At 38.2% G+C, this 24,384-nt stretch overlaps 1 protein-coding gene across 1 annotated transcript in view; it reads left to right on the top strand.

Annotated features, from left to right (window-relative positions):
* LOC129238226 (uncharacterized) overlaps positions 1–23,790 on the top strand; it is a 30,817-nt gene extending 7,027 nt beyond the window's left edge. The window contains 3 exon segments of the mRNA XM_054873267.1: positions 5,036–6,459; positions 15,244–15,275; positions 20,641–23,790. Of these exon segments, the coding sequence (XP_054729242.1) occupies positions 5,036–6,459; positions 15,244–15,275; positions 20,641–23,615 (4,431 nt within the window). The 3' untranslated portion in view covers positions 23,616–23,790.
* The last annotated feature ends 594 nt before the right edge of the window (positions 23,791–24,384 follow it).

Raw genomic sequence — 24,384 nt, 5'->3', positions numbered from 1 at the left:
TGTAGCAGTCGATTCGGGTACCATTAGATAACAGAGATAGGAAAAAGAGAATAAGGAAAGGAAAATATTCTATAACGACTCTAGACTAATTGCAGATTTTTTGCGTGCTGAGTAGAACATTTTCACGAGCTTAATTGAAGTATCACCTACATCCGCAACATTGTTGTTTTAGTGAGAACCAATTTGTCTAAATCATCATTTCTTTTCTTCTGATGCTCACGTTCGCCTCGGCGGCTTTGTTAACAAATGATATTTCCGCATTCGTAGAATCCGAAGCATCCATAAAAAATCTATATTTTTGTGTGAATTGTGATCGGGCAGCGTCATCAGACATTTTTCCGAAAATTAGCAGGCAGCGAATATTGGATGTCAATTTCCAGTCATTAACAAAGATATTAAGGACAACGATATTTTAAATATAATTATGAGAGACTCTGAAAGACACAAAAATTCTTCAGCAAGATAGCCGATAGACTATCCGAGTCAGTTTTAGAAATGGGCTTTAACTTCCTAATAATATTGACGACATCAATAACAGATAAGCACAATGACCCAAAATTAGGCAATGACCCGAATTAAGTCAAAGTCGAGTTTAAAATTAAAGCAAAAAAGTCAGGAAATAATTTGGCAGAATTTAATTGTAAATACACATTTAATATTGCAAACAAATTATTTGGCACCGTCGAACAAGACTTTTTCGAATTGATAAATTGCCAAAAGGCCTTCAAAGCCTTCAAATAATAAATTCCTTTAAATGGCCCTGAAATTTAGAGTAATGCACTGGGTCCCCAAGTTTGCACTGGGTCCCCAGTTTGCAAAATTTGTTTTTCAGATTCCTTAGATGCATTAGCCGTTTGTTATTCCAAGCTGTCTTATATACCTTCTTAAAATATATATGAATTGGATTCAAGCACAACTCAAAAATCTTGGTTTAAAGTAATGAAAACAAGAGGTAGCATAATTGTCAGGGAAGACATCACCCCTTCAATACTTAATAGAATTTCGTTACAAATTGAAAAATCACCTCAGGTGTAGCAGAATTTTATGCTAGGCTCATCGGATACTTCAGCAAATTCATAAAACTCCCACTTTTTTCTCCTGCAAGAATGCACTAATATGCGTTTTTTTTTTAATTTTTATTTGCGTAGTGAAAGCTGCGAGTCTCAATTGGTCTATGAAATTTTAAATTGAAAATGTGCACTGCGTGCTATTGTCAAAAACATTGAATCAAACTCTTTCTCCTATGAACAAATCATTACCGGAATCTCATGAGGCATAAATCTGAGAAAAAAAAACAAAAAATAGTTGGCGGCCCAATATTCTTGCGCACTAAATACATAAAATAAAACAATAAAAAATACGGAAAAGTCATATAGCAAGCATTTATTTTAATTTTTCTTATGCCGAAAATTTTTTGCATGAACAAAGACTAGCAATAAAAACAACCAAATCTAGACTCTTTACAACTCAACCACTACTAAATATATTCTGTCCCCATTTATAACAATTTGTGCTACTGTACTGTATTGTACAGTACCTCCACCAAATTGCAGCAAAATTGAAGAGATGAAGTTCTCAGGCGGGTACACATATTAAGTATATATGACTTTATTGTTTAACAGTATAACACCTTTCATTCTTTTTTGCTTTCCACTCTTTTTTTTGAATATTTGTCTATTATTTATAAGTCTGCAGGCTTCGAGTGCATTAGCATTCAACAATGCATTCCATTTTCGAAAATTTGCAAGGCCATAAAAAAGTTAAATTTAACGTAAATATATACCATAAACCATATTTTATAATTGGGTTAGTCAAATACGTCAGTTTTCGATGTTCTGCACGCCATCACAGCATCTAAGTTGTTTTCCCAGTTGCACATGCACAAATTTCAACTTCAAGTACCAATGCTTGAGCAAACAGACGAATGCGCACTTGCAGCTGGCTACAAAACAATGGTCTGGCAGCATAAGCGTCTTAACTATGAAAAGTTTATCAGAAGAAAACAATTCGTAAAGTACTTGAAATAAAAATAAGCTAGAATGAAATAAAAGAATTAAAGTGCATGAAAGAAGAGCAGTCACTTCGCAGTCAGTTCCCCAAAAGCATCACGACATGACAATGTATGTAGCTGCAAGTCGAAGAGCAAAAGTTGCAAAATGCCGTAGCTATGAGAACAAAAAGAACAATAACAATGCTTGTTGTGAGCAATGAAATGCCAAGGTGAAAAAAGTTTTCATATAGGAATCTAGAAGTTGCTGCCAAAATTTTAAGCAATTCAATACAAAATAAAAACAAAGCAATGTTCACAAGTTTGAGCATTTTTGTGGAAAGAAAGCAGATATCACGACAAGAATAAGGTGCTCAATTTAATTGAAAAAGTAAAGTTTACCTATGTTTATATATAATATATAATATATATATATAATAGGCTCTTACATCCTTTGTTGGGTATTTGTCCGAGCTCCTTCATCTATTTGTGGTGCGCGTCTTGATATTTTTTCACAAATGGAGGGACTTATAGTTTCAAAGCGACTGCGAACAGCAAAGGGATTTTTATGGGAGAAATACACTAGGAGGTTCACCATTGCCTAACGAGAAAAAACGTTTTCTATCATTTAATGTTTCATGCCCGGAAATTCAAACCTGGAAATTACGGAATGGACGGATGTTTACAAATAACATTATGAATCCTAAGTCAGGATCCGCTCTGCCACAGAAGATCAAAATCATTCGAAGTGCGTTGCGCTTTAAAAATGAACTCATAAATGATTTTGCCTATGCACTAAAGTGCTTATATGCACGTACATGTACTTGTACATGTTCTTCTAATGCTTCCCTGTTCTTCTCCGCCTACTTCCACTTCTTACAGCCTACTATTTCTTCATGCCAAATCGTTTTCCCTAAAACACCTGTATTTTTAATATTATTTTCATTCTTTTAGAATTACTCAAACACAGTAAAATAAATTATGGCTTTATGTTTGATTAATAAATAAAAGGTGTAGTGTGTAATAAATAAATTCCTTTTAGGTATATTTGTAGAAAATTCACCGACAAAGAGCCATGCATGAATTTCATACATAGAAATAGCAAAATATTTTACAGTTTTTTTATAAAGCAAAAAATTGTATTACCAAGTTCTGTAGCTCAAATTACAGGTGAAAATATAAAAAAATTTTCAAGAGAAGGTTTTTAATATTCATAATAGTTTCAGTAAATTTCAAATATGGTTTTCGCCATAATGTACGAGAACTTCATATAAAATGAGGAAGAGGCATAAAATGAAAAAAATTATTAAGAGAAATATCATATACATATGTATATGTCTTCTTTTTTTCTATAATCTATCAGAAAAATGCTCTGAGCACTCAAAGACTAAACAATTTTTTTCATTTCGTTGCATTGCATAATTTGTCTTAGGTTAGGTTAGATTTCAGTCTCACATAAACCGTTTCCATCCATAGCTATACCAGATAGAGTTGATCAGTTATGTATTTTGAAATAGTCTACTCTCGTGGTGCCTGTTTGTATTGCGAATTTAAGGAGGCATTTCCTAACTGCTGCTGACATATCTTCCAATCCATCAAACTGCCTTCCCAGATATTGTAAGCGTATTTTGAATAACGACGGACATCCGCACTTAATTTTGGTATTTCATTGACCAAATCCGAGGGTAGAAAATCGCATTTTGCGCTATATCGTCTACTATCTCGTTCCCTTCAATGCCTTTATGACCGGGATACAATAGAACTCATTTTATAGAAATGTAGTTTACAATTGGAGTTGGTCCCGGTAGTATCACAAGCTAGGCCTGCTGCCTTTCCAACTGCGAAAACTTCAGCTTGGAATATATCTCAGTAATCTGGGAGCTAATAAGACTTTCTTAGGTCAAACTCTGGACAGTATATCCCAGCGCTTATTCCGCTAGTCATTTTTTAAGCGTCCATATAAAAGTTAAGTGCATTGCGTTTCGAGCTAAAGCCCGCACGCCATCTTTGCCTACATTTGCAGCCGTTTGCGACGTGCAATATCTCACAAACGCTTCAAAATGGATAAATAATTTTATTTATTGACTGTTTGGCCCGATGGAAGGTACTCATGGTGCACTATGCCTTGGCAATCGAAGAAAACAGTCAACATCCCCTTCCCGGTATTTTTTCATCATAGGGTATTATTCCGGTCTATTGAGCTACGGATGTAGGTCCTATAAGAGAGTTCGTTTAGGGCTTTTGGTCTTTCTGCTGATTCCACTACAAGGTTTTCCTCAAAAATATCTATCAGTGGTGCCTAATTGTTTCTCAGAGCTGCCGGTTTTGTTTAGGTATGAACAACATGGTTTCCAAAATTTCACACTCAGCACGAAATCAATAAAAAATTATATTCTGAAAAAATACAAGGATGAATGCAATGTACTATACACCGTGAAATATACTCAAGTCATCTATTGGAAAATGACACAAAGTGGCTTATGGTGGTTATTCATCCGAATATTCTAAAAAATGATTTTGAGTGATGAAAATCCTTACTTTGACCTTTACGCGCACCACTGCTTGTTTGTTTGTATACTGCAGATGTCAAGTTCACAAGTATCAAATGTGATTGACAAAAGACGCAATTTATGAAAATTATAAATCTTGGGATAGGGTGAATAATTATGCGCCACATTGTATATACGTACTTGTTACTTCACCAATGCGTGTGAAGCATTTTCATAGCGAAAAGTATTCAGCACGCAATACATCACCCAGAAAACACAAAGTGGTAAATTTCGCCTGGCTTAGCCTGTTTGGAGATGGTTTCTGTAGTGCTCATCAATCCTTTGTGCAAATATTTACGCTTGCGTTTTTTTCTGCTTATTTTCAACTCATACAACTTCGAAAATACAATTCCACCTCTGGCCTTTAAAATTTGCATCTCCTTCGAGTTTCCAGTTTCCAATATCCCATTATATTATGTATGTATGTATTTGCATTTACATCAGTGCTTTGCTCGCTAATTTTTTTTGTTCTTCTTAATTTTTATTGGAATTTATGCAGATTCTTGCAGCGCAAAAGTTCAGCACTTCAGAAAGTAATCGAGAAGAAGAAGAGGAATATCTAAAGCAAAATAGCAATGACAGCGGCAACAGCGGCGACAATAACAAACGCAATAACAACAAAATCGTGCATCTGAAGAAAAGTGTGGGAAAGCGAAACAACAAATTGAAAAGCGATGCAGACAATAGTGATAACAACAACAATAAATATGACAGTGACAATGGCAACGCAGCTGTCTACACCGATCAAATGGACGAACTGGATGGGTTGGACGTTTCGGATGAGGAGCCATTGGCATTGCCTAGCACGCGTGAAGCAAAAAGTTTTCGTTTGACGAAAGATCCAAAAGAACAGCAAAATGAGGGTTTAATAGCAGAAGGCGAAGACAGTGATGAGAAAGGGGTCAGGGACGTGACTGGACAACATGTGCAACTTATTGAAAATTTAGTTGCGGAAAAATTTAATAAAGCGTCGGTACAAACAATACATAACGAGAAAAAAGCGAAAGATACACAGTATAGCTACAGCAACAACAACAATAACAGCAGGAGCAACATGAATAATAGCCACGACGATGGTGATGATGATGCTGCTGACGTGCAAGATGAAAACAATAAAAACAACGTCATAAATACAAGCAACAATATGAGTAAACAAGTAAACAATAAATCAGAAATGGAGTACACCGACGGTAATCAACTGGAGGAAATAGCGATCGGCGATATCGAGGACAAATTTCGTAACGAAGATGAAGATGCTTTAGAGCAACAGCAACAGCTCGAGCAGGAACATAAAAATGCGGCAAGTCACGGAGGGAGACGTGGCGGAAGTGAACAGGTAGCACTAGCTGCCCTGATGGAAAAAAATGATGATGAAGATGTGGAGCAAAGTGAAAAATTTGTAGCTAAGAAAATCAAACGACATGAAAGAGCAGACATTGCGAGCCATGATGAAAGTAAAAATAATAAAAATCTCAACAGTGATAACAACAGCAACAACCACAACAAGCACACGTACAAACGCCATCACTATGGGGAGCCACACAAGGAGAATGAACAATATGGCAACACGTTCGCACATAAGCCAGTATCCGAGAAAGTTGTTATGCCGAAAAATCAACAACATAAACAACAACAGCAACAAGATGAAGGGATAGAAGAAAAGCTCGAAGTTGCTGACAGCAATGGCAGCAACGATGAAAAGGGGCCACAAACCGATTACTCAATAACCTATTTTGGCATTTTAACAAACAGCTCGCAGAGACGCGAAGAAGAAGAAGAGAAAGATTATGTAAGGGAGCTGCCACTGAACGCCTCCGAATATTCAGCCAAAACAACAAACAACGTTGCGAAAATTGCCAACAGCGATGATGCGGCTAAACTTGAAGTTGTGCATGCAACAAGAAATCAACAACAGCAGCAACAGTACGAGCAGCAACACCAGCTAACGGGTAAGTGTTGACTTTAGACGGTTTTAGCAAAACATACATGCATACTATATTTATGTGCGTATGGTGGTTGTTGCTTTGAAAATTGTGGCTAGAAAAAGTATGCGTACATATGAATGTATGTAGGTACACCTGTGTTCGAAATAATAGCAGCGCGATGTATTGAAAAGTTTTGATTGTTCATATATATATTTTTGAATAAAAATATGGCTTAAATATTGAAAGCTCAGAATTTTTAGAAAACATTGGAAAAATTAAAAAAAAAAACTTAATTAGAATAAAGAAAATGTTGGGTATGTAGTCCATTGAATTTTTGTAAAATGTAAAAGTGAAATGGCTGAAAAATCGCGTTGCTATGTAATAATTTTTATTTTTGGTCGTAGACTAGTGCATTTTCGCCAAATGAAAAAGTTTCGAACATTCGTTATATGGAAGGAAAAGATGCCCAAAAATCCGCACGATTTTTAGGTCGGTTAAACTGACACTCTATTATACCAAAACTCAATGAATAATAAAACTGCAAAATTTTTCAAAACATTCTCATTAAAAGTTGAAAATTTTAATGCAAATTTTTAGAATTTCTTTAAATTTTGTACCAGTATCACTTAAATTTAATAGGCTACAAAACTGCATACCCAGATTTTTTCTAAAAATTCTTACAGAAACTTTGAGCTTTTTACAAAATTTTTTTTAAATATTTGCAATTTTTTTTGTCGTAGTATAAACCATATTTTTATAAAAAAAATTAATAAAAATATTAAATAATAATTAATAAATGAATGAATAATAATTAAAATTAATAAATATGAATTATATCGTGCTGCTATTATTATGAGCACAGGTGTGTAGAACTTTGTTAACAAGCGTTTGTGTTTGCGTTTACGTTTGCGTGTGAATTTAAGTACTTTGTTGGTTTATTGTTTTTACAAGTGTTGGCTGCGCAATCATGCTGAAAATGTTGGTTGCCTTTAAGCTTCTTCCAGTGCGTTTAATTTGGGTAAATATTTAGAAAGCAATATTTGGTAATTGTAATCTGTACAAACATACATATAAATAAGAATTAGAACGTATGTTGGTAAATTCATAGAAAATAAAACAAAAATTGGTGTCTGCAATTTTGGAAGGTTTTCTAGTCTATTTGTCTGCATCGTGTTAGCAGAGAGAGAAGAGATGAATTTTAAAGGAATTATAACATTGCGAAAGCTTTGGCCGACAGTGGAGAATAAGAATAGTGTTTAATTTTTACTCAGCTTTGAACATTTGAATATGCTGATAATGTAGAGAAGTTTGGAGATGTGAGAATTTGAATTTATGTAAGATTTTTAGATTTGTAATAAAAAAATGAGATCATTGCTGGAAACTTTTACAATATTAATATATTCCCCTTAATTTATTTCTTGCTTTCGCGATTAGCATCAACATGAGTCCTGATTCCCTGAAATTCATCATGTCGTCCGCTATTAGGTGGTCATCCAGTGCTATCAGTACAAGGTATTTGTTCCAGTGACTCTACTAAACTGATGCTAACTGCTGAAGCATAAATTGTTTTTTTAAACATAATTTTTTTTATTGCGACTTGTTCATAAATATTTACAAATTAACAGCTAACAAGTAACCTAAATAAAGCATTTTCGTGGAAGTATAAAATAACTAGGCTTAGTGCGTCTGAGCCTTCGTATTTATCCGTGCTTCTTCATTGATATGGTTTATTAGGCTTTCTTTATGGGCCACTGTAATCTTTGCAATTTCAGTGCTGACGGAGTTTATTTTAAGGTCGCGCTCAATACCGGAGCTTCTGCAGTACCATGGTGGCTTGACAATGCTCCTAAGGACCTTATGTTGGAACTATTGAAATAGGTTTTTCGTACTTTAACTTTTTATTTAATTTTTTTTTTTTGCAGTAAGTTTGGATTAAAAATGCCTTCACACCATATAGCAACCGTGGTTACTACGTGTGTGGCTTCTCCATTAAAAACATCCCTCCTCTTCCGCATTGCTTCGATATCCAAAACGGCGTCTTAAAATGTCCAAAACGGCGTCCTAAGAAGGATCCTTACTTACTCACCCTGCGTTCAGGGTATCCTGTTTTGAAAAACCTATGCACAATGCTCTTCAGCATAAGTTTCCATTACACGCCTCTTTTTGTAGATAATATCCTCCACGAAATTTCCGGCATTCCATTTTTCCTCAACTATCATGTTTTCTCGAATATTTCTTCAGGTTTAAGTCATCAATAGCTCGTTGCAGAGTTCTTTTCTCTGTGTTCCACCTACCGTATTCGAAAAAAGTATCTCCATAAATGCAACTTGCATTCCTTCAGTGCTTTCATTGCAATCATTCGCCAAAAATACTTGCGAAAGGACCCTTGTCCGGACAACAACTATGTGAGGTAATTCTTTCTACCCACTTTTTTAGATCGGGTATTAGTCATCCTGTCCATCTACTGTACCATCCAGAGTTCCATTTCTCCTGCCAAAGTGTGAACGTTTGAATTCAAATGGCGAAAAAGCATGATACTGGGATTCCGCTGGTAACCAAAACCGCACGCTCATGGCAAACCTTGGAGGTCCAACTCAGGGCAAGCGAAAGCTTTAAATAGTGCACCCCTATAGCTGCGTACCATAACCCCATACTTATATTATTATCTGTTTGTAAAGGGTGTTTTTTTTAGAGGTTAGGTTTTCAAGATGAAATAAAACGTATTTAATTTAATGTTATGGCCAAGAATGTAGCTTTATTATAAAGATAAGGGTTTGCCATTATGTTTTAAAAATGATTTCGGGCAAGTGGCCGCCGCGGCTGGCTCGAATAAATTCCAGCCGAGAGGCCCAATTTTCGACCACTTTTTGCAGCAATTGGGGCCGTATGTCAGCAATAACGCGCCGAATATTCTCTTCCAAGACGTCAATCGTCTCGGGCTTATCTGCGTAGACAAGCGACTTCACATAGCCCCACAAGAAATAGTCCAGCGGTGTTATATCGCACGATCTTGGAGGCCACGCCACAGGTCCACGGCGCGAGATAATGCGCTTACCAAAAGTTTCCTTCAATAAATCGATTGTTGCGTTGGCTGTATGGCATGTAGCGCCGTCTTGTTGGAACCAAAGGTCGTCCACATCAACATCGTCCAATTCAGGCACGAAAAAGTCATTAATCATGGCTCTATAGCGCTCTCCATTGACTGTAACATTATGGCCGGCTTCATTTTTAAAGAAATATGGACCAATGATTCCCTCTGCCCATAGAGCACACCAAACAGTGACTTTTTGAGGATGTAACGGCGTCTCAGCAATGGCTTGTGGATTATGTTCACTCCAAATGCGACAATTTTGCTTATTGACATACCCATTCAACCAAAAGTGAGCTTCATCGCTGAACAAAATTTTCTTGTGAAAATCGGGATCGGTGGCCATCTCGTTTTGGGCCCATTCACCGAACGTGCGACGCGCTTGATCAGGTGTAAGTATATTCATTATGAAATGGCAAACCAAACTGAGCATAAATCAAGTGACAGCTGTCAAAAAGACCATCTATGAAAAAAGTAGTGCCAACTTGAAAACCTAACCTCTAAAAAAACACCCTTTACATTAATAGTTTGTTTTCCATAGCTAGAACTGATCTTGTTGTAATAATCAACGCAGTGTCATCCGCAAATGTTGCTATGGCATTATTAGGATCAGGCGGTAGGTCATGTGTGCAAACAAAGTACATTAGAGACACAAGAATGTTGTCTTCAAGTACTGCTGCCTTTATTTGTCGAATACTTGAATGAGCATCATCTTGTTTGACTGTAGCGATCTGATAAACCTGTGTGACAAACTTTAACGAATGACTTTGCCATATTGAGGAATACGCCAGAACATATTTTTTGTTTTCGAATGCTTTTCTATTTTGTGCATGAACCTGTCTACCTGATCGATTGTAGAGTGTTTGCTTCGAAAACCAAACTGATGTTTTGGAATCATTTTTTTTTTTGTTCGTTACGATGAAGAGAAATAGCCTCCACAGTTTTTCAGTAAATTGGAACGAATGAATCTTAAAAGATAATGACGTAATTAGTGAGAATTGGGATGCCTTGAGGTTGAAGCTGCTTGAGTATTTCTGTAGAGATGAAATCGGAGTCAGGCAACAGCGAATTACTTCTCAAAGGTCATGCAAGGTACCTCGGAGTAATACTAGACAGTAAATTGCTGTGGAAGCGCAATGTTGAGGAAAGGGTGAAAAAGGCCAGTAACGCGTTGTACGCATGTAAAAGAATGCTGGGCGTTACTTGGGGTCTATCAGCCTCTCTGGTGCATTGGTACTACATGGCAGTAGTTAGACCAATATTGCTGTATGGGGCCTTAGTATGGTGGACTGTGACAAGAAAACTGACATACTAGTGGCAGAAAGGATTCAACGACTCGCTGCTCTGTGCATAACAGGAGCGATGAAAATCACTCCAACGGCGGCGTTGGAAATGATACTCAGCATGCCACCTATTGACCTTATGGCAGAAAACCTGGCAGCGAAATCCGCGAGGAGATTGGTGGCTGCTGGAGTATTCCCCTGCAGAACCTTCGGTCACAGCCCAATAGGAAAGTGGAGCTCAGGTTGCACAGACTACATGACTCCGTACTTTAGTTGGGAGAGAAGGCTTAGCACTACAATTGAAGAGGACGGACGTCACAAAGGCATGAAGCCTGGCCATAGAACTTCACATCTATACAGACGGCTCTAATACTTCAGACCACAGCAGAATTTTCCAAGCGGAAGTTTGTGCTGTGGAGAAAGCCGCGGAGCTAGCCTACACTAGAACAAGAACTCAACAATTAATATATATACGTGGACAGTCAAGCAGCAATAAAAGCAATAAGCTCGCCGCAAACAGTAGACTGCATATCTATTGGGTGCCTGGTCACAAAGGCATTTTGGGGAACGAAATAGTAGATGAGATAGCAAAAAGTTCTGTTAGATTACCTTTTGAACAAGAGAACGACAAACCAAAACCGCTTAATACAATATATAATGAAATTGATGACTACATGAAAAGGCGCGTGGAAGATAGGTGGACTAATCTAAACGCATGCAAAACAGCGAAAGTCATGTGTAGAACTAACGGCGAAAAACTTACTCAATTCGTACTTACACTCTCGCGAAAGGACTGCAGAACTATCATAGGTACAGGTATGCTAACAGGTCACAATCTATTGGCTGCACATGCGTACAAGGTAGGGATTGCTAACACGGACAAATTCAGGAAATGCAGAGAGGATGTTGGGGAAACTTTAGAACACCTTCTGTGCGTTTGTTCGGCATTATCAAAAACTCGTTTAAAATGCCTGGGGGCCCCATTGTTTGAGGGTCTGGAGGACGTCTCAAAAGCGGATCTCCCAGCGCTGCTTAGATTCGCTAAAAGCGCTGACATCATACATGATGTCTACTTTAGGTAGTCATAGAGGTCGATCTCCATCTGGTATCGCTAACCTAACCTAAATCGAGGTTAGAGGTCTTTTTATTTTTTACCATTTTAATTTATTTTTTTAGATCGGTGCCCGTAAATCGTGGAATTTCTTCAAACTCTTTGCGCGTGGATGTACACAGCCTTTCACATGTTGCTTCATGATGTGTAAAAACATCAGCGGGATAGTCTGCTTATAGATCTGCTTTCTGGAAATTGTTTTTAGCCCATTTTCCTTCTTTTAACTTGACAGACGGACAGTGCATTTGTGCCGTTTTTAAAAACTTAACGCATTTACATAAGGAGTAATTCACACGACGATTGTTGGACAATGAATGCAAGTGACGAGAAAAGCAATAATTTTTAAAATTCTTTAATTCCCGACTAAGGTCTCGGGTCATTTTATTTAGCTTAGTTGTATCTATTGGTGCTCGAGTTTGATGCCACTTATTGCTGAATCAGAATAAAATTCAGTATACTTCCTTTTACTAATGAATTAAATTCAATTTAAATGGTCTCAGCTACAATCATACATACTACATGTTAGTACATAAATAAGTAAGAGCCTACAAAATACAAATATACTCTTAGTTAATAGGCAGCTTTTCCCGCTTTGTGTACCCTCATTCCCGGAAAGTAGAAACCAGAAACAACTCCCAGCAATTAGGTGTTTGAGCATTTCTCGAGGCACCTATTAAAGCGAACTTCCAAGAATAAGTAACAAAAAAATGCAAAACTTATTTTCAGTTCTCTCAATTATCATGCCGGACATAAACAGTCCGTGGATAAGGGAAAGCATCAAGTAAATCCTAAGTAAATATTTAATTTGTTACAAAAACAAAACCTTCGCTTTAAGGGATAAATTGTAATTAAAAATGTTGCAAAAGTACTGCCTTACAATTTACTTTAGGCATTTACGAGTATTCCCGAGCAAACTGACACTTAAACCTCGCACCGCTATACAACTTTGCGTCAAAATAAAGCCACAAAATATACAAAATAAATAATATAAATTGAAATGCTGGCAATGAGTATTCCTTTGAGAACAATTGTGGAAACCAATCACGTAGCTGGTGTGCATTGGCCCACATTACCATTGCCCGATCCATATTTGAGCGTCGGCAATTGTAACCAACTATGCAGTTGTAGTAGTCATTGGCGTCGTACAATTACCGTACAATGGACGGTATGTAGACTGAGTGTTGTTTTCTGTACGTGTTGTTTGTATAGCGCCGCCGAACATAAAAGTAAAGGAAAAAAAGAAACAACAAAAAATGCCTAGTCGCAGTAGCTGCCACAGTATGGTTGTGTAAGGTTGGCGAAGCCGCTTTGGTCGCGCCACAGCACTTCACTTCAGCAAATCAGCAATGCAGACAATGTTACTAAAAATAAAGACATGCCATCTACAGTTGAATACGTGAGGATACGTGAGTTATGTAATACGTCGAAGCTCACCGTAGCGCTGGAGCTCTCTCCTATCTTTCACCGAGGCCCTTCTACCCAACCCGCCAATCTATCAATAACAAACAGAAATTGTGGCTACATTCGAATGCCAAGTGACAGCCAGTGAATTCGTTTCAGTCGTCGACACATTTCACACTTACGTACATAGTACTATATTATGCTCTTCTAGCGTGTTTCAATGGCCTTATTTGTGTGCCATAACTGGTTGCAAGCCGATTTTGTTACCCAGCCGCAGATACGCGATTTTGTTGCTCATACGCCGTGTCGGCAAGCTTGTGATTTGGTGATTGACACAAACACGTGCGAATAAAACTAAACTAGTACTAACCTGCATATATATATATATATGAATATATATATATATGGATATAAATGTGTATATATTAGAATACATAGCCCAATTGATATTCCGTCGAGTCTTTGCTACAGTGAATTATGTACGTATGTGTGTGCAGTCTGTACATGAAGTGTGGAAATCGTCTTGAAAAATGTTAGTGAGCTACCTCGAAACGTGTCAGCCCGGATATTGATTGAAATGATTGCGACACACCACAACTGCATTTATAGATAAGAAAGAAGATATAGAATAGAGCATTTATAGAATAGAAGTGGAATACGATTACAGTTTAAATTTTTGTAAATCATTTAAAAAGTTGTTATTCGGTTGGATTTGACATAATCCTTTACGGCAAAAAGTTCACAGAATTGCAGTTTACCGTTCTGAATTATTCAACGTGAAAACAGTTTTAAAATATGCCACCACTTTAAAAGCCGCTCTATAGGCAGGCCAAAAAAATGTTTCGAAATGTGGCAGAAATACCTTTTTTCCACGCAATGAAGTGTGATAAACGCGTGGCATTTATAATGAAATTTGCTGTGGCAGATGTGTTTTTGATATAAAAACGAGTTTATATATATTAATATTTCGTTGAAAAATTATAGAACCACGACATATTTACAAGCATTGACTTTTTTTTTCTTTTGTTATTTATTTTAAATATTTTTTAATACAAATATCGATAAATCTGTAACGATGGTCGTATTAATTCAAGCTTCAAGCTTTTTGCATGTTAAAAAATTCCAGAAAGTATCTTAGAATGTAGAAGTTTAGAATTTTTAGATAAGTTTCGGATATGCAGTTTTATATCTCATTAAGTATTGTACATTAAAATGTAAGTTTGAGATGGCAAAAAAATTAGATTGATTTTTGAATTTGGTTTGATTTCGTCATTCATTCGTTATATGAAGTAAATGCGCAAGCCACCATCAAAATCAAAATTATCAAAACTCTACTTGATTTTTGGACTACTTTAGACTTGCATAATATTGGGACTAAAATTAAAGTGGCTATGAGACTGCATGAAATATTTCTACTAAAATATCCGATTAAAAAGTTTGAAATTTCTATAGTATCTTGATAATTTTTTTTTTAATTGAGAAGTAACTTTACTTGCGTTTATTTTAATAAGAAGCAAACAAATTGTCGAAACTTGTAGATAATCCCCTAAGCTATGGTTATTTTATGCAGTACACGTATACAAGGTGGCGCACAATTAATCACCCTATCGGAAGATTTATAATTTTTGCCAATGTCGTCGTACGTCAATCATATTTGACACTTAGGGCAAATGTTATTAGAAAACAAACTATATGAATTAATTTTGTGCAACGCCTTCTATACATACAAATGGTTTTTTAGGGTCCTTTCGTTTTTCTATTACTAATTTTGTTGAAACCACTTTGCATATTTCGACTAACGAGACATGATCTCATTGTTGTAACACGAAAACAAAGTTTTTTTTTAATAAGACAATTTTACAGTTTGAGGTATGCTAAATTTTTTTGTTTTTACATCAGACATAAACCGACATAAACTGGCCGTGGGGAACACACGTATTCACCAGATTCAATTCAAAAGCTTCCAATGATTGAACGAAAGCATTTTCTATTGTCTATATTTTCTATCTATCTATTCCATTGTTATTCTATTTTCATTGCAAAAACAAAACGAACATACTCTCGAATTCAAATGGCATGTTGGTGCATGTCGGAGAATTGTTAAAATTAAATAATTTTTTTTATTTGCAACTGGCGGTGCTTTGTGCACGTTGCTACGCCCAAAAACTATAAGCATGCGTTATTAGATTTGATATTCAATCATTTATTTATGAAAGCAAAGGCAAAAAAAAGTTATCTGCATTTACCTTCCTCACTTTCCTCATATGAAATGACAGAAATGCATTTGGAGGTTTGCCCTTACCTGCCGAGCGGTGACGGCTATTACATAGATACAACTTTTTCGTTTAGTACAGGGTGGACCATATAGTGTTTGCTTTTTGAACCACCTATTTTTTTGAGAATGGTAACACAAATGACATGTCAAATGTGTTCATAATTTACTTAAAGGTTTGGCATTTACGAAATGGGACGCTATACGCTTGAACAAAATTGGGAAATATTGAAAACCTATTTCCAAAGTGCTGAGTCTTCTTCTTCTTCCACGGTTACAGTAAACAAGTTTTTGTTACCAAAAATTGAAGAGGATGACATGGGCGACATTTGGTTTCAACAGGACGGTGCAACTTGTCACACTGCCAAAGTTACGCTCGAACTTTTGTCTAGCGTTTTTGAATTCCGATATCAATTGGCCGCCTCTGTGCTGTGACTTAAGCCCGTTGGACTATTTTTTGTGGGGAGCCGTTAAGGAAGAATGCTATGCGAACCATTCAGAGACGATTGATGCTTTAAAACACGAAATCGAAGTTACCATTCATGAAATTGGAGCCCAAACAATCGAAAATGTGCTTAAAAATTGAGTTGATCGAATGGCCTACCAGTGGTGGCAGTCATTTGAACGATACTATTTTTCATTCATAAATGACAATGTTCAATCTTCAAAATAAAAAAAAAAGTTTCAAAAGATATTGATTAGTTTTTTTTTTTATAGCCTATTCAAAAAGCAAATTTTACATGGCCCACCCTATATTTGATGCTTGGCATTTGAACTTGGGCGCTACCAAATAGTAGTCACTCACGATACTATTCGACTACGGTGGCGGGCGGAACAAATCAGCGGTCTTCAAAGGCTTCATTTTGGTCTGAAAAATCGCTGTTCGGCAAGACAATTCTAATCATTTTGAATCAGGAAATAAGTCACATCGCCATTTAAAAATTGCAGTATAATAAGAAATACTTAATAAGAATAACTTTAATAAAGAATTAAAAATAAATGTAATAACATAAACGATGGCGAAACTTAAATCCCATCATCTCAAAAGCTCTGTGTTGAGATTTCCACTGTCTAGGAAAGAAAGAGGTAGAGGTGCAATTGACGTTGGAGCACTGCACGATAAGCTGATCCTGAAAGGAAAATTTCTTTAAAGGCCGGAAAAAGGCCAGAAACTCTGAACTTCCCCATGCAGTCAGTGCAGATAATGACAAATTTACAGCGCTCAGAATGATGCACGAGCTTAACAGCAGGGACACTACAACAAAAATGGACAAAGTTGCCATTGTCACGAATGCCAATACATGGCGTGTATTACAACGAATTGAAAAGCCCGCATGTTGACGCGAAACTGTCGCACTCATGTATAATCAATAATGGAATTTGCGCAGAAACAGAAAGTGCTATATTTTCTATGCAAGATGGAGTAGTACCCACGTGAAATTATATAAATAACGTCATCAGAGAGCCCTATGCTCCAAACGAACAGCGGCACTCAGAGTTGCCTCAGCCTGCTGCACTGACTCAGGCGCAGCAATTTACGTGATCAGCGGGCAGATATCCGTCGACCTCATAGTTCGGAAACGAATGAATGCGTGGGACTACAAGAAGAAACACGTCATCACAAGCTTCTCAGATCGGAGATGCCAAACAATGCTGCGGCGGCCAAGCCGATGGGACACTGAACCGAGTGCCAGATGGACGATGAAACTTATTCCACCAATTGACAAGTGGGTCCATAGGAACTTCGGGGAAGTGAACTACTTCTTAACTCAGTTCCTCTCGGGCCACGGATACTTCCGGAGATACCTATACCGCATGGGCAAGGTAACCAATTCCAAGTGTATATACTGCGAAGCGCTGAGCGATGACGGTGAACACACGTTTTTTAGTTGTGGCAGATGCAACATAATCAGCAAAATGCTCGAACGCGAGGACAGCTGGAACGCGATAAAGAAATGCATCGAGAATGTACTACGAAAAAAAATATTGACTACGACATAGTGCACATAGAAAGCAGTTCCAGGAAGGGTGTCTTCCCAGAAGGAGAGGAGGGAGGGATTGTTTTAGTGGCCACACCGCACGACACAGTAAATGACTGTCGCTGTAAGTGCCAAGGAATTTGAACCCTACCTCTTTTTTTTTGTTTTTTTTTTGGCGCGTACACCCTTTTTGTGTGTTTGGCCGAGCTCCTCCTCCTATTTGTGGTGTGCGTCTTGATGTTGTTCCACAAATGGAGGGTCCTACAGTTTTAAGTCGACTCGGAACGGCAGATATTTTTATGAAGAGCTTTTTCATGGCAGAAATATGCTCGGAGGTTTTGCCATTGCGTTCCGAGGGGCGACCGCTATTAGAAAAATGTGTTTTTCTTAATTTTGGTGTTTCACCAAGATTCGAACTTTTTTTTTTTTTTTTTTGAACCCTACCTCACCCAACAAAACAAAAAAAAACAAAAAAATGCCGAAGCGTCCCCATAGACGGCATCCAACTTTGATTTAAGCGAATTAGCGAAAGTACGTCTTTCTCGAAAGCTGCCAAATCCAAACTAACCTATCAATCAGTCTGAAATTTGTTTGCTTTGATAGTTGGCATCAATTTCCCTCTGTCATCAAACATGGATGGTATAAACTAATTGAAATAGAAGTCGGCAGAAAAAAGCGATTTGTAGACATAATTCTAATACACTTCTTATTAGATTTTTTTAATTATCCGTGGGTCTATAGATGCTTTGGCTTGTTATTGCTTATTACAAAATGAATTTCGCATGCGTATTCCCGCCGTAATTTTTTGCAACCAACGACTTCTACCGTTTACGGATTTCCTGCAACTATCTATTACTAGTGGCAAATCGGGGAGTTAAATAAACTGCTGCTTCTCCTTGTCCTTTCTTCTTACCGCTAATAATAATTAAAGAAACCAAAAATACTAAAATATTGCACCAAACCAAATTCTATGAAGAAAATCCTTTCAAAACAGTCCTGGCAGCTGATTGCCCATTTTGCAGCAAATCTGCCGAATGTGAACGGGTAAATTAATATTTTGTGCATTTATGCTAGTCACTGCATATGAAAACGCACTAATAGGCTAACGAGTAGAAGAACTTGTTTGCTGCAAACCTTGTGCAATGGCTAATGGGTGTTATTTCTAACTTCCCATAAAAACCTTACCGGATTGGCCATAAGCGAGCGTCCATTAGCGGGTTTATGTTAGTTTTTGAAATAGGCTTTAACTGGAAATTTTGAAGTGCACATCTTTAAGTGACTGCCTGGTCTTAAAGGTGGAAAATTCCGTCTTAAATTTGGTATATATTTAAATTTATTTTTGTTTTAAATAATTGTATATTTATATATTTAATTAACAACCTTAAAAAACTGTTTTGAAGTCAAGCAGGTATGAAACCAGGCCTGTGGCAATGGTATATCAAATACTGATAATTTCATAAAGTTTGCTGCGATCGACCTGAAGTATTCCTAAAATATCCTGCATTCATTTTAAAAATTTCAATTACCTTAACCTCTCCGTTCCCTGAAAAGTTGTATTAATACACAAATAAATATTATAATAATAACAAAATAAAATATAGTTTGGTTGAAACGGAATTCATTATTTTCTCGGTAGATGACTGTAGTAGCGATCAAATAATTTAAAGTTTATGTCGTTGTTAAGCTGATATTGCGCTCTAAAAAAAATTCCATTGAGTTGTGAGTCACAGGGTGTTAACAGTGGAAGTCAGCAAAACGAAAGTTAGGTACATCAAAAACAGTACAAATTTTATTGAAATCTACCAAGCGGTTTTTAAATTACACTGATAACCAGTTCAAAAAACATTTCATAGTTTTGAGAAAAACGCATTCAAATTTTACCATCGAATTATGTCTCGAATTATTTCATTACTTTCAATGTGTCATCTTTTCCTTGGCTATGTACTAGTTCTTCAGGAGTCATAGCAGCTTCCAAAATATCGATTTGCTGTTGCCTAGGTAGCATTCTACATTCATTACAATAAATCCTGAGAAGTCGGTCGCTTGCAGCCGCTGATAGCTGCTTGCTATCGAACGTTCCGGAGCGCCCGAGCGCCCTTTGTTAATTCTTGAATAAATCGAAAAGTATTTGGTGGATTCATTTCAAATTTTCACACAATGTCTTGAAGATATTATGCTTTAAGAAAATTCAAAAAACATCCAATTTTTTGAAAATTCTGAGTACCCCTAACCCCTTAAAGGATCAAAAAATAATCAAAAAGTTCCATATGGATACGAGTTATACGAGAAAATTTAACATCCAATATACATGGTGGCGCAAAATTAATTACCCTATCGAAAGTTATGTAATTTTTGCATTCATATTTGACACTTCTGAAATAGGCAGCTGCAGTATACAAACAGATAAAGTATGGAACGCCTAAAGCTCAAATTAAAGATGTCTAGCACGCAAATTCATTATTTTTATTTACTAAACAAATTATTCAAAAACCAAATTGGATGATAAGTTGTTCGCCACCTTTTGCAAACGTAACTTGAGCTTCACAAAATTATGCAACTATAGCCAGTATTTATAATGTGATGCGATGACGTACATATGTATGTTGCATAAAAGACTGTAATATTGCACGAAAACTAATCAGCGAGTGGAAAGCGAAGCCAACACTTGTAGCCAATGCAACAGCAGCTAAGCGTGATTTTATTGTATACTTTTCTGATTAAATGTATGTATGTGTTTCTACATCCCTTTGTTCATATGCATGTGTGTAAGAATAATAAATCAAATTACCTGTTGTAACAATCGTCTAAAATGAAATACAATCAACACTTGAAGTAAATTTATTAACAACAGCTATTCTGTATATTTCTCTTTTCTTACTATTTCTCTCCTTCTCCCTCCTCATTTATGCGATCCAACGACAACATACAATAATTTCCAATTTCTAATTACAAATATACTATGGCCCACACTATGCATGTGCAATGGTAACAACAAAATGTGCAACCGTATTTCAATGGCAAACGAAACGCCTGGCGCTGGTGAATCCTATGCCACCCATATGTCAGCATTTGAACACTACAAGGCACAACGCCGCAATAGTCGGCGCTATGGACATAAAATGTACAAGAAGAAATACAAAGATTACCTGAGCTATGCAACAATGTCCTCGTTGACAGCTAGAGCGATGGGAATTGCAATTGAGGCCACAACAACAGCGGTGCCTGAAATATCAACAGCGTTGTCGGCTCAGGCAAATGTGATTGCAATGAGTGCAGAGCACACAATCAACTCGACACAAGCGAAAATGACAAATAACAACTACACCGATTACTATCGTAAACAAGATCAGGAACAACAGCAACAACAACAGCAATGGCAACGTCAACATTTACAGCAAGAGCCCATTTCTGTAAGAGCGCAAAAACATGCTGAGAAGCTAAGAAAATATTCGAGAAAAATTGAAGCGGAAAAATCACGTAGATTACCAGCATCACCAATATTTGTTGTAGGCAATCGAAATGGTGGCGCGGTAGCTGCAACCATAGATAGCAGTAGTAGTCGGAGTGGAGAAGGCGCAAATCCTTTCTATGAAGGACAAATAAACTACTACCTAGAAACAAGAGATGAAGAGGATACGGAGGATACGGAGGGTACAGCAGCAACCGAGGCAAACAACAAGACCATAGATGGCAATGGAGAGAGTAAAGAAAATGCTGATGTAGCGGTGGAAAAGCAACGAGAGGAGCGTTTGCGTGCGCATGGAGGCAGCATGGAGCGTATGATAGCAGCTGACAATAGTAACTGGTATCAGCGTGTAAGCCCAGTGCTGCGTAATGGCATTAAAGTCTTCAGCAATGAAGGTAAACACCAGCGTGGGGAGGCGACAAGCAACCAAAAACAAAATGTGCACAAACAGCAAAAGCAGCAGCAACATGACGCACAGCACACACATCATTACGAGCGCAATCACTACCAGCACCAACACCACCATCACCATCAACATCAGCATCAACAACATCATCGTCAGCACCCACACCCGCATATGCACGCATATAAACAACAACAGCAACACCATGGCATACATCAACATCGGCGTGGTGGTAGTGGCAATCATCACAAGCATCGTAAACATGGTAAACATTATCAATCAACTGACACACGTCAACTGCAACAGCAACAACATACATCCAATCCATATCAACGCATATTGCCGACAAGTCTACTCTCTCCACCATCCCCACATGCCTCAGCCACGCAAGCAGCAGTGGAAATGGGCATGGTGCAAACGCCCATACCACCACCTTCATACACAAAACAGCATCAGCAACAGCAACAAACAGAAGCCGAAGCTGTTGGTAGTGGCGCGCAACAACTGGGCCATCAGATTACCGAATTGGAGGAGTTAGAACGTTATTACGCCAAATGGCCACACTTAGCACGCGTGCAGTTCCAAGTATATGATGAACATTACCGCGAAGCACACCCCGAGCTATATCCAGAGATGAAGGATGACGCTGAGGATGCTGATGAAGACTATGACGATGACTATGAGAGCGCTGCTGAGTTAGAGGAGGCACAAAATGGTCACGACGAGGATGCAAACTTGCCACCGTACATCAAGAAGTACAATCGACGGAATAAACAGTTACTGAATTTGCTAGAAGGCACTCTAGCGCCACCGACTCGACCCCCACCCGCTATCATGCGCAGCTGGTCGAGTTCATTGTTGCAGCCGGGACCACATGCGAGCAGTCGGAGCGCTGGCGGCGGTGGCCGCAATGGTGTGGGTCGAGTACGCATCGATGACGATTACCTAAAAGAGAAACGCAAACGTTATCACAATCGTGATATCAGCAGCACGAGCACCAGCAGTGTAAGCGGTAGCAACACCAATAACCGAAAAGAGGACTTAGATCATTATCAAGATTTATTTGCCCAGCAACGACCTCCATCAACGACAACTACAGAGATACCAGACACACCAGCAGGTGGGTCGGCTAATAAAGAAGCCAGCTCTGCAACGAAAAAGGTGCAGAATACGGCAAACATTCGCAGTACTGTTGAGAAGGCAGCGCAATCAACTAACCAGCTGCCAGACGAGGATGTTAGCATTTCGACAGACACAGATGCAGATGCAGACACAGATACAGACATCGATGCTTATGCTGCCGATGATGCCGACGTTGACATTTGGCCAAAGGAAATCGAAAATAAATCGAATGCAAACGAATTGACAGGAAGCGCGCAAATGACATGGCAAATCGAAAAATTAACAACACCCAAACCAATGCAACACTTGCCTATAACGCCGAGCACACCAAAGCCAGCTATTTATCGTTTGCCCTCATATCCTGCTATTGCTGGCAGTTTTATTGGAAAGCCACGCAGTCGTAGCGCACAATTTGCGCCAAGCGGCGGCAGTCGTGGCAAACTTGCTTTTGTGGCGGCAGCGGGCGATGACCTTCATAGTAATCGTTGGAGCAATATTTATGGCAGAGGTGGTGGAATAATTGGCAATTACGGTGGTGGAGGAGACAGCAATGGTCTCGGCCTTGGTCTTGGCATTGGCGGCAATCATCACAAATCATTGTCCCGCTTCAGCGCTTACAAACCGAACGCGCATAAAGCACTAACAGCTACAGCCGCCTTAACCGCGACGAGCACTACGGCGCCAACATTTTTGTGGCATGCGGCAGGTGCCGATATGGATGGTAAGAGCTTGACGACCGCAGCAACAGCGATTACGGTGACGCCGAGTGGGGGCAGTAGTAGCGACGATGGAGATGGTGCACAGGGTGCAGAGGGTGGTGTACCGAACGGCGGAGTGGGTCGCACAATCAGCTCCTTCGTTTATCATCGGGTAATTGATGCGTCACCGCGTCTGGTGGGTACCGGCGCCACGGGACGCAAGCAACGATTGCCATTTGTGGCTATCACCGATCGCCGGCTGGAGACCACAAAGAAGGCGCTGCTGGAGCGACAGAAAGATTTCGAACAGAATCACTACCCAATGCCTTAAATTCACTGCACTACAATGACTGTTGCAGCGAACGTGAACGCGACGTAGACGGAGACGGAGACGGTGACAGATGGACAAAGAAACAGAAAGACAGCGATAACCAGGACGAGCACTAACACTTGTGCGAGGACAGAAACGCAAGCGAAAATTTGACACAGACAGTGATGCAAATAGAGACGTAAAAGAAAATAAGAAAATAAAAATCAAAAAAGAAGAGAAAAATACCAAGAAATAGCAAGTAGTATAAAAAGAAATTGAAGCCAAGTAAAGAGCAAACGAATTACAGACTAAAACTGGATCAGTAAGAAAAGGCAAGCACCATTGCACTACCGCAAAATGCATGAACAGCGCAACGCAGACCAAATGCAAAAAAGCAAAAGAGCCTGCAGCTTTTACAACTCAACACATCCACCAAACGAAGCAAAGCAACTCAAGAGTTTTCAAGTTTTTACGAAATCGATTTTCCTTGATTTTTGACTTCGGCGCAGAAAATTTTAGTTTTAAATTCACTTATGCAGCAAATGGATCAGCTGTTACTCAATTGCAGTGTCAAAAGTACTGAAAAGCTCCGTAATGGCAAATATAGCACTGTGGTGTTTTTTTTTTTTTGTTTTTGCCTTTGCATGACTCTTAAACTATTATGTTTTCACTTTAGACATTTTGAACGAGCATATAAATATTTAGGAGTAGTAAGTATGCGCATATAGGAAAGTACATATTCTTCATACATACATACATACATACATGTATTTCTACATATCTATAATTT

Source organism: Anastrepha obliqua, chromosome 2 (genome assembly GCF_027943255.1).
Source record: "Anastrepha obliqua isolate idAnaObli1 chromosome 2, idAnaObli1_1.0, whole genome shotgun sequence".
NCBI lineage: Eukaryota > Metazoa > Arthropoda > Insecta > Diptera > Tephritidae > Anastrepha > Anastrepha obliqua.
This window is presented reverse-complemented; position numbering and strand designations above follow the sequence as displayed.